This window comes from Mirounga leonina, unplaced genomic scaffold (genome assembly GCF_011800145.1).
Source record: "Mirounga leonina isolate KUSES-001 unplaced genomic scaffold, KU_Mleo_1.0 Mir_507, whole genome shotgun sequence".
Classification (NCBI taxonomy): Eukaryota; Metazoa; Chordata; class Mammalia; order Carnivora; family Phocidae; genus Mirounga; species Mirounga leonina.
In genome coordinates, this window is record NW_023270789.1 from 560996 (window position 1) to 572735 (window position 11740).

Here is an 11740-nt window from a genome sequence, read left to right on the forward strand (position 1 = left end):
TGATTTGCAGTTTTTGGGTTCTCTCTAACTTTCATGTATGATGTGTCTACATGTAGAAAAATTTCAAATAATTCTACTCAGTATTCAGTGGTGCTTTTCAGTTCAGATATTACTTGAGTTCTCTGTGTTCTTATATTCCAAAGTTTTAAGTGGGTTCCATCAATGCCCTGGTTTGGAGCTAACTAATGGGAGGATTCCATGTTAAGACCACTTAAAGTCCTATGAGTTTCTAATCCTCTTGTCTCATCTCCTTCTCTTCCCTCTTGTATCTCAAGACCTTAAAATCTTTATATAGTGACATGAAGCTAGCAGGGTAAAGGTTGCGGGTTGGGAAATCTCCCTAGACATATATTTTGTCAAAACTTTCTCTCTTACATCTGGACCAGAGCTTTTGAACGCAAAAGGCTTGGAATTAATAACTTTGTTCTTTGTTGTGTCAGTAAACAATGATGATTCCCATTCAGCCGCCTAAAGGGGAAAAAGCTGTGTTTAACAGATAGTGTAAAAAAACAAAATTCATCTGGTAATATCCTGCCACATACAGTTAGGAAACTGAGGCACAGTGAGGTTCAGGAGCACACCCAATGTTACACAGCAAGTAGGTAACAGAATTAGGACCTGAACCCACATCCACCAGAAGCCAGGTCTTGTGTTCTTTCCCCAAAGCATCATCAGAATGGCAGAGGTTCTCTAAAATACACTTTGTACAACATGGAAACATGACTTTCTCTTGTCCTCCATGGATGTATATACAGGCTAGAAAAAAGCGGATGGCAAAGCCCGAGTAGCTTTGTAAAAAGAACCTTGAGGGGCGCCTGGGTGGCTCAGTCGTTAAGTGTCTGCCTTCGGCTCAGGTCATGATCCCAGGGTCCTGGGATCGAGCCCCGCATCGGGCTCCCTGCTCAGCGGGAAGCCTGCTTCTCCGTCTCCCACTCCTCCTGCTTGTGCTCTCTCTCGTTGTGTCTCTCTCTGTCAAATAAATAAATTAAATCTTTAAAAAAAAAAAAAAAACCTTGAGCTGAGAGGAAGAAAGTCTAGCTTCTGATACCAGCTTCACTCTGAACTAGCTGTGTACTGAGTTAGTCCTGGTGCTTCTCTGGGCCCCAGGTTCCTCAGCGGTAGAGCAAAAACACAGGACCTGAGAAATAATGTTATCCTTCCCGGCCTTAACGTTCTAGTCTGTTGAGGTTGAATGATCTCTGACACCTTCAACATAGTTTAATATTTTGCTATCTACACCAGAGAAGGAAATCGTGTTGCCTTTTTGAAATAGATTCTTTTCTTAATTAGACTGTGTGATTCAGGAAACAGAGAAGGCCTGAGGTCAATGTCCAGCTCCACCACTGACCAGCATTATGATCCAGACTGAGCAGGCTTTCTACTCTCTGTTAACATCCGGTTTCTTCAGTGTGAAATGGGGATATATGTCCTACATCACTCCCAGGGATTCTGGTAGGAGCTCATGTAATGACTCAAGTGAGAACACTGCATGGTAAAATATTGTATCAGTGTACGCTATTTTGACATAATTGCCCCCCATTAGGACAAGATTTCAGCGCCTTGTTTCTGAAGAACAGGAGAAGGAGCTGAAACAGGTATTTGAGGAATGGGGTGCATGATGAAGGGAATGGGGTTGGTGCCTTAAAGAGGAAAGTCTGTATGGACCCCTCAAGCACACCACGGGGGTGCATAACTTATGTCCAGACCTGGTGGCAAATCCTTTCTGCAAAGATAGACACATCCTGATTCTCCAGAGTTGAAGTGGGGCATCTTTATACAAAGGAAGGAGAAATAAAGGAAATTGACAGTAGAAAGAGAAAAAATGATTGACAGAAGGGGCACCTGGGTGGCTCATTCGTTAAGTGTCTGCCTTTGGCTCAGGTCATGATCCCAGGGTCCTGGGATTGAGCCCTACATTGGGCTCCCTGCTCAGCGGGAAGCCTGCTTTTCCCTCTCCCACTCCCCCTGCTTGTGTTCCCTCTCTCTCTTTGTCTCTCTCTGTCAAATAAATAAATTAAATTAAATTAAAAAATAAAGAAAGAAACTCTTAACTAGGGGCGCCTGCGTGGCTCAGTCATTAAGTGTTTGCCTTCGGCTCAGGTCATGATCCCAGGGTTCTGGGATCGAGCCCCGCATGGGGCTCTCTGCTCAGCAGGAAGCCTGCTTCTCCCTTTCCCACTCCCCCTGCTTGTGTTCCCTCTCTCACTGTGTCTCTCTCTGTCAAATAAATTTAAAAAATCTTAAAAAAAAGAGTGACAGAAGAAAAAGTAAATACAGGGAGAGAAGATGGGCTTCTAACAGATCACAGGGCGTTGTCAGGTTTGATAAGGTGGGATGGAAAGGAAAGACTATTTACCAACAGGGAGGGGTTCTTCTGGCTATTTGATTTATTCTCAAGCCTTCTCTCACATAGTCACTTTGACTACAGATAAGACTTTTATGGATGGATTATTACTTCAAGCAATACTATTGTGTTATGATTAAAACAAAGGTCATATAATTCTGGAAGCAAGAAGATATAAGAACTCAAGAAACTGCCTGGGATCTCTCAGGACACCGAAGAAGGCAGGGGTCCTCAAAGCCTTGAGGGCCAACCAGGTAATCATCCGGTTGAAGGCAGAAGGCTTTCTTTGAATATCTGTTTTCCTTTACCAGCTTTTCACTGGGCCAGAAACGACATGCTCTAGGTCTAATGATGTTAGTCATGGTTTTTGCTGCTGTGTTTTTTAACTTGAACTATGCATTTCTTTCTTCCCTTATTATAAAGAGCATTGCCTTTGGTGTCAGCATCGGGTTAAATCATGGCTGTGAAATCTAGCAGCCGTGAAACTTTGGGAAAGTTCCTTAATCTCAATGAAGTTTGTGTCTTCGTGTGTAAAATAAGTTAATGATACCTACAAGGAAGCCTAGTTATGATTAGATTAGGTGACATGGGAGCATCCAGTGAATGTCAGTTTGTTAAGATCCACTTACAGATTATTCCAAAAGATGCTGTACCTCCCTTCCCCCAGACATTTGGTTGGACAGAGAAGTCCTTGCTGTTTGTGTTTTAAGGGGGTTGCAGGACATTGAACATACCTCAGTCACCTTCGGAAGGGAGGTGCCTCAGAGAAGTGCAGGGTTAATGCAATGATGTAAAAGGTTGGGGGGGATCCATCACAATCTTCACCATTTGGTTTCCTTCTTTATTCACACTGTGTCAGAGTGCTCACATGGACCTGTTTATGGATCGAACCTTCAGATTGTCCAGGAAAGTTGAATATTATGTTCCATCATTCCACTTAAGCGATCTATTATTTTATAGTTAGAATATGTATTCTGATTTTTGGATCATAAAGTATGCTCAAGGGAGGATTCGATGAATTACTCATCCTAATAATTGTTTGGAAGAAAATCTTGGACCCAGTTGCATGCTTACACTAAAATAAATGCCAGATGGATGAAAATAAAAGAGAATATGGGTAGATATTTTAATCTTACGTGGATGGTAATGGCCCATTTTTCTGATATAAATTCTGAATGTTATAAAAAAGAAGGTAAATATGACAATTTTTGAAGTTTTCAGTGTGGCAAAAGATAAACAAGAAGAAATACAAAATGGGAACTATGTTTAGTAATATATGAAAGGCAATAAATGCACAAAGAAAGGCCCTACAGATTCCTGAGAAAAAAGATGGCAATCAAACAGAAAAAATGTGCAAAGCTGTAAACTAAAAATGTACCAAAGAAATTAAAAAGCCCAATCAATCATTATATAAAAAGATGTTCAACTTCTTTTTATATATTTTGAAAAATTTTAAAAATTACCAATTTAAGTAATTTAATTATGAATATTAAAAAAATACTAACCAGTGAGACTTTTCTTTATTGTGCCAAAATTAGCAAGAAAAAAATGGACAGATTGGGTGTTCCTTGAAGTTTGGGGGAACCAGCATTGCTGTCTGTGTTCTGGGACGTACAGAACAGCCCGTGCAGAGGGCATTTGAGCCAAGGGTATCAGTGTGACAACGTGCGTGTTCTGTGAAGTCACAGCCCTGAGTATGTGCATTTATACTAAAGAGGGGATCGAAACTGCATAATAGTTATGCTAGGGGAAGAAGGTTCATTACAATCAATCAGTTTCTGAGAAATGAAACCAGGTAACATGACTCGATTTATATAAAAATGATACACAAACCGACACGTAGATGTACCTAGAAAGATGTCTATATGCTATTCACTAAAAGCTAGGAGATAGAATTTATTTCCTATTTTCCAGTTTTTCACGGATATTTTAATAATTCATGTACTGTCTCGTGATGGGGAAAGATAATTTTCTTTAAAAAAAAAAATGTGGTTATCACCTAAGTGTGAAGGAAAGAGGGTTGCCCTAAAGTGAGGGTATCTAGTTGTAGCTGTGTGACAAGGAATAAACCACTTCATACCCATAGACCTCAGGTCCTCTCACCTGTAAAATATGGGTATTGGACCATATGTGCACTTTTGATTCTAACACAGACAAGTTCACTCTTGGGACTGACTTGATTTAATGGAGTTGACGGTTCCTGCCCCGTCTCTGAGAAAGTTTGCCTTAGGCTCCCTCTGCTGGTCCTCTTGAGAATAGCAGGAGCAGGCTCTTCACAATATACCAAATGCCTTTCCTCCAGACTTTAAGCCCAGTCCGGTTAGGTCTCTGGCACTGGACCAGAGGCCTTGCAGGTGACATAAATTAAATATTCCTAATCTCTACAGTTAGCTTGAGATTGCCTTTGTTGTATAATCTGGGTTTAGCAAGAAAAACATTTTTTTTTTCCCCTCCATATGTGATTTGGCATCTAAATTCCTGGGTCTGTCTCACCCACTGTGTTCAGATTGCAGACCCAGGCGAATCCAGGAACTTTGAGGGAAAACTCACAAGGTCTCTGAGACCCTTATAGGAGAGGTTTCCGAAGCACTCCTGCAGCCCCGGGGAAGAGGAAGATGGCCCCCCACAGCCTGCGGCTGCTCCTGGTGCTGAGCTGTGTAGCCAGCACTGAAGTCCTGGGTAGTGAGTATCAGTCACTCAGCTGGATCTGAGCCCACAGCCAGTGTTCACGCAGCACACCCCCAGCCTTCCACTCGCCCCACACCATGTTTAGCTGCTGCAGGCAATAGATGTCAAAGACAGGGGCGCCTGGGTGGCTCAGGGGTTAAGCATCTGCCTTCGGCTCAGGTCGTGACCCCAGGCCCCACATCGGGCTCCCTGCTCGGCGAGCCTGCTTCTCCCTCTCCCACTCCCCCCGCTTGTGTTCCCTCTCTCGCTGTGTCTCTCTCTGTCAAATAAATAAAATCTTTAAAAAGAAAAAAAAAACAGATGTCAAAGACAGAAACAGAAGACAATGTTATGTGGCAAAAAGCGCGAGGACTGTAGACTCAAACACATTCCGCCTTGTGTGGTTGTGAACCATAGTTAAATGATCAACTAAATGTCAGTTATGGCAATTGTTTTACAAGTTCCTTGTGACGGGTGGAGGTAATGTATTTGAAGCATATGACACCTAGCAGTCAGCAAGTACAGAGCTACCCAATGTTCATGCATCGTTTTCCCACTCGAACATACTGGGAATTTTGGTTTGCAAGGGACTTAGAGCCTCGTTGGAGAGATGGCTCCTACACCCGTGTAGTCCCAGCATCGGGTACAAAGTAACATGTCAACAGAGTGAGAATCGATACCCTAAGATCTTCCAGTGGAAAAAGCCAGGAAGAAAGCGGTATGCATGAGCTAAGGATGTGTATCATAGAATATCTGAAATGGAAAGAAATGGAATGTGGGCACATTTGGTGTAATGCCTTTGTTCTGTTTACAAGGAAGATGAGGCCCGAAGGAAGTCTAGACTTGCCCAAGATCACATAGCAAGATTATGTGATGTTCGGGCTCCTAGTCCACGGTGCCTCTCATAGTCCCATGAGCCCCGTGAGGGAAACCATGCCTGAGCATGTATATAACCTGGCATTCCTCCCACTGGGGAATACTTTGGCCAAGGGGAGATGCATTGGGAGGGCAAAGGAACAGAAGCAGGGTTCTTTGGGCATCATGTTGGTGTCCTGGGCTCAAGTCTGTGGTCCTCGCCTTAGCCTACCTTTGATATGTCCTTGTACTCAAAGGCTTTCCGCCCTCCCCCCATGCCGACTGCCAGCCACCAGTTTTCTCAATCCTTAGGCTGGTCGGGACCTGGGGGATTCAGCCACTTTCTCTGACCCATGCTAGAGTATGAAAGACTATGGGAGGCAGCCCCCAAGCCCTCCTGTGGAGCCAACTAACCAGAGAGTTAGCTCCCTGTTGTTCTGGGTCTGGCTTCCCTGCAGGGGCTTGAAATTCATCCCAGCTAAACCCAGGGAGTGAGAAACCAGTCACCCTACTCTGGGACTTCACCAAAGCTCTCTGGTTTCTATCCCCCGGAAGGAAGTAGAGCCAGGACACTCCCACCGGTCATTCCATTGCTCCTCCACAGATCATCCTCCCAGCTGTAGAGACTTTCTGGGGTTGCTGCGCAGGAAAACCCAGCTGGAGAGGGCTGTGGGGCCAGGTCACGGAAGCCCTTCCATGCTAGCCAGAGTTGGGAGCTTATCTGAAAGCATAGGAAGTCCCTAGAGATTTTCAGGCATGGGATGAAATAGAACAGGAGAATGGGGCAGACAAGGGACAGTGGTGTCATTTGAGTAGCGAGAGAGGAAACACTCGCGATGTGACACAGTCTGTGGACATCCTCCAGGAGCAGGAGGAGCTCTGCACTCCCATCTAGCACTGGATCGTGGCCACGGGGTCACGAAGCCCAAACGTACCAGCCTGGCCTTCCCTTCATCTAGGCCATCTGCATCTCCAGCCAGCTCCTTGCTTCTTGAACCTTCAGATGCGGCCCCCTCACTACTCAACTAGCAGGAAGAGCCCATGCCTCTCTCTGTCACAGTTTCCTTGGCTTCCAGGCCTTGGTTCTCCTTCTCCTTTCCACCACACTTGCCTGAAAGATCCCCTCTCCTTTTTTTTAAAATTTATTTTTATTTTTATTTTTTTAAAGAGTTTATTTATTTATTTGAGAGAGAGAGAGAGCATGAGGGGGAGAGGGTCAGAGGGAGAAGCAGACCCCCTGCCGAGCAGGGAGCCCGATGCGGGACTCGATCCAGGGACTCCAGGATCATGACCTGAGCCGAAGGCAGTCGCTTAACCAACTGCGCCCGAACGATCCCCTCTCCTTAAGGCAAACTTCAGTGCTAACCTGTCCTGTGTCCCCCTGGCCGAAACCACCACTCCTTCCTTGTAATGCCTAAAACCTTGTGCTGCCTTCAATTCTGGCTGTTCGACCTCACGACCAAAGTGGGGATTGTGTCGGTTGCTCAGTATGTCTGTTCCAATCGTGCATTCGATAACCGGGGAAACAATCACAGGGTGGGCTGCGGGTCCCACCGGGCCTGCCGTGAACCTCCTAGCTAAACCTCTGTGGTCACCTGAGCTCCATAAGCCCCTCCTCAGATGGACCACAGTGACGTTTTTGAGTCTCATGGAATTCGTGTCAGTTCAGAACCAGCGCCCACCAGTGATCCTCAAAAGCTCTGATTGTATCCTTTTCTCCAATGCACAGTTACCCTTATAAAGGCCGTAGTTCCCTTTGGAGAAGGCTGGGAGAAAGATGAACGGTATAAAGTCTTGGCAGCTTAGCAGGATCTTTCCTCAGGGCACCCCGTCTCCGGGTCATTCTGGAAACCGACCACGTGGGAAGTGATTGTTTTTGCCCTCCTAACTTGTGCTTGCCTCTGGTGTCTGTGCAGACGTCCTCGTGAGACCCAGCTGTGCTCCTGGATGGTTTTACCACCTGTCCAGTTGCTACGGATACTTCCGGAAGCTGAGGAGCTGGTCTGAAGCTGAGGTAAGAAACCAGGCCCCATGCTTGGACGGGTGTCTCTAAAGCCAGGGGCCACCAGGTGCTGCAGGTCTCATGTGACTCAGAAGTAAGGGTCCTGCCTTGGCATTCTGAGGAGGCACCTGGCTGCTGAAATGGGGAGAAGGCGGTTGTGTGTCGCACTCATTCATTTGCCAGAAAGAGCAGTGTGCAGCCAGGCCTGGGGCACGGTCTTCAGAACCGCCTGACAGAAAGTGAAGCAGTCTAAACAAATGGAAGGCCTCACTGCCCACAGCCCCCAACAAAGGCGCTGGTTTTGTTTCACTGAGGCTTTGTCTAGAAGACACCCAAGTAGCCACTTCACCTCCGAGGAGTGTGGGGAGCCCATGCAGCTGTTTCTCTGGGTTGTGGTTCTTTAATGGGCGTGACTGGTTGGGGGCACCTTATGGGGAAATGTGGTATGATCTGGGCCCAGAATGGCCTCAGAATTCTGTTTATAAATAACTCAGTGATCAAGTGACAGCTATTGAAGCTACAAAGTCTTCTCTGGCCTTAAAAAGTGCAGGATTAGTGCAAGATTGTGACACTTAAACAGAAGATTTCGATGCAGTGTGAGCATGAGTGACTCTCCCAAGATTATACCCAGAGTAACTAGTGGAACAAACCCAGGGAAATCAGCCCTAATGCAGTGCTTCCTGGGCTGATGTGGATGATGGTTACAGAGAGAGAGAGAGAGAGGAAGAAAGAGAGAGAGAGAAAACACTAAATGAAGAAGGGGTTTCCCAGACACTGTTTGCTGAAAGAAAGAAAGCTGGTGGAGAGCAATGAACGTCTCCTCAATTCTTGAGAAGCAAACTTGAAGAAATCTTGAAAGGTCACCTGTACTGCCTGTCTCCAGAGATTCCAACCCGAATTCTGCCAACACAAAGAGGAAGATACCTGGGGGACTTGGGAGTCATACAGACCTGAGTTTAAATCATGACCCTGCCTTACAGAGTTAAGTCATACCTCACTTGATTGGTTTTCTTGCTTTAAAATGGGGATGGCACTTTACCCTACAGGCTTCTCAGAAGGATTCATTAAAATAACTTGCAAAGAGCCTACGGCAGAGGCTGGGTGCTCAGTTGAGGTTCTCAAGGCAAAAACAGTCCAGAGGATGGATCCAGAGTCTTAGCAGAGTTGACTGGTTACTCCTGAACCGAATGCAGAGAAGGTGCTGGAAAAGGACCCGGCAAACCTTTACCGTGGCCCCTGCTACTGCTTGACTAGTTGCCAGAGTTGAGGGCCAGTCTTAGTTCTCGAGAGCCCTGGTATGGAGGGGGCCATGAAGATGATGGGTAGATCTGATCTCGCACACGAGAGGCAGAGAGGTCTGGGTTCCAGGCCCGGTTCCCTCACTACCAGGCGTGGGAACTTGGAGGAAAATCTCACGGAACCACTTGGAGCCTGTTTCCTCTTCTGTCCCAGGAGTCCTTTGTGACTGGTACTCTCACCAAATGTTGACTGGTAATCTGGCTTCCATGCCTCACAAGTTTGAAAGTCAAATGAAATTAGGGGTCTGGAAGCATTCTGGTGTTGTGAAGTGGTTGACAAGTGGGAGGCCTGTATGAATATTCAACTCTAACCACATCTCATCATGAGCAGGATGCCAGAGGGAAGCACTAAAATAGCAACCCCAGCCAAAGCCATGTTTTTATTCAACTAAGTTGTGTTAAACTAGGTTTTATCATGTAGGCAGATCCTGTAACACAACCCCCAAAGAGCATAAAATAAGTATATATATCTCTATCTAGCTCTAAGACGTGTGTATATAAAAGGTTGTCTCGTTTAATTGGACAGTAAATTTCTGGTTAGGGAATGGTTATGCCGCATCTTCCATCCAATACCTGAAACAAAATGTGATTATCATTCAGTAATCGATAAGAAAAATCCCACCTGCATTCTCTTGCATAGGAATGAAAGTAGCATCTTTGAAGAACAAGAATTTGGGATGAAAAAAAACCATACAGGAGGAAAACAAACTTGGGTCTGGAAAGTTGCACCAGTAGATAGATACATGCTTGCACCCCAGCCCCTGGTCTAGTTTAACTGGGATGAAAACACTCAAAACTCCAACTAGATTAAATCTTATGGCCACTGCTGAGGAAAAGCAAACAGACAGGCACATTCATCTAGAATCAGAAGGTCGCGAACACGGGATCTTCAATTCTCGACCAGCATCTGAGGAGTCTCCCCTCTCCTTGGAGGAAGCATCACAGATTTGTAGACAGTCCACACTGTTCCTATTTGGTACCAAATAAAGATAAGGTACAGAGCACCGTTTACAATTTACAGTATATTATTCTTGTGCAGTATAGGGCCAGAATAATTTACAATAAAACCGACATCAAACTTGGGAGTTACACAGACCTGGGCTCTATTCTTGGGCAACTAAGTCTAACGCCCTTTTCTGATCGTGCATTTCTCCACCATAAACTAAAGGTGGGTCCTACTTCCTGAGACTGGCGTGAGGATTGAGCGGGATACTGTGTGTGAGGTGCTCATCATTTTGGAGGTGCTCCGTGAAGAGCCCACCTTATTCTATCTGCTCTAGACTCATCCTGTTCACGTGTGTTCCCTTAGATAAAGTGGCACTGATTTTTTTTTCTCTCTTTCCTTTCTAGTGGGACATGAGACAAAGGGCACGTTTTATAATCAGTGATTTCTTAGATTTGTTGAAATGCAGAATTAGAATATTTAATTATAGCCATTATAATTTTTTATATATTATAATTATAGCCATTTATAATATAAAGGCAGACGCTTAACGACTGAGCCACCCAGGCGCCTTTCAATGGCATCATGTAGTGATGTAGTGAGCCTTGTGTAGCAGAGTAATTATTTCTTCGACTTTACAGGTAAGGAGTGTGAGCCTCCGAGAGGTCATGTGACTTGTCAAGGTCACATACAGTAACTCGGGGCAAGACCAGGAGGACCGCAGGCACGTCCACTGACCCTAAAGCTCACAACCTTGCCTCGAGCCGCCTCTTCCTCCGAGACCCCACACTTGGGGCAGTTGCGTTTTCTCCTCTGGAGACAGGCAGTGTCACAGGGTGTAGATCTCAACTTCTGGGAGAGGTGGGGCTGTGCGCTCCACTTTGCTTGGAGCCCTAGGGTTCTGGGGTGAGGATTATGCTTTTAAAACTCAAGAGATGAGGGAAGCCTGGGTGGCTCAGTCGGTTAAGCGACTGCCTTCGGCTCAGGTCATGATCCTGGAGTCCCTGGATCGAGTCCCACATCGGGCTCCCTGCTCGGCGGGGAGTCTGCTTCTCCCTCTGACCCTCCTCCCTCTCGTGCTCTCTGTCTCTCATTCTCTCTCTCGCAAATAAATAAATAAAATCTTTTTAAAAAAAATTAAAAAAAAATAAAACTCAAGAGATGATTAGCAAGACGTCTTGCCCACAGCTCGAGTGCCAGTCCTACGGAAACGGAGCCCACCTAGCGTCTCTCCAGAATGTAAAAGAAGCCGCCATCATAGCAAAACACATAACTGGCTACCAAAGAAACCAGCCCGTGTGGATCGGCCTGCACGACCCACAAAAGGTAACCTCTGACGTGGCCCACCGATGCCCCCTGGGCAAAGCTGGATAGATAGCCCCTAGTCTGGGAAACGGCCTCCAGGCCTACTGACAGGGACACAGGCTGTGGATCTCCTTCAGTCACTGCCTCCAATCCATAGAGGCCAAAGCCTCAAGCTCTGGGTCTCAGTTCTGGCTCTCAGTGGAGGAAATTATTTCAATGGCATCATTTTTTTTTTTAAGATTTTTATTTATTTATTTGACAGAGAGAGAGACAGCGAGAGAGGGAACACAAGCAGGGGGAGTGGGAGAGGGAGAAGCAGGCTTCCC

At 45.8% G+C, this 11740-nt stretch overlaps 1 protein-coding gene across 1 annotated transcript in view; it reads left to right on the forward strand.

The window, feature by feature from the left end:
• The first annotated feature begins 4861 nt into the window (after nucleotides 1-4861).
• The window catches only part of REG4 (regenerating family member 4), a 12631-nt gene continuing 5752 nt past the window's right edge, over nucleotides 4862-11740 (forward strand). The window contains exons 1-3 of the mRNA XM_034990280.1: nucleotides 4862-5026; nucleotides 7783-7880; nucleotides 11298-11435. Of these exons, the coding sequence (XP_034846171.1) occupies nucleotides 4960-5026; nucleotides 7783-7880; nucleotides 11298-11435 (303 nt within the window). The 5' untranslated portion in view covers nucleotides 4862-4959. The remainder of the gene's footprint in view (nucleotides 5027-7782; nucleotides 7881-11297; nucleotides 11436-11740) is intronic.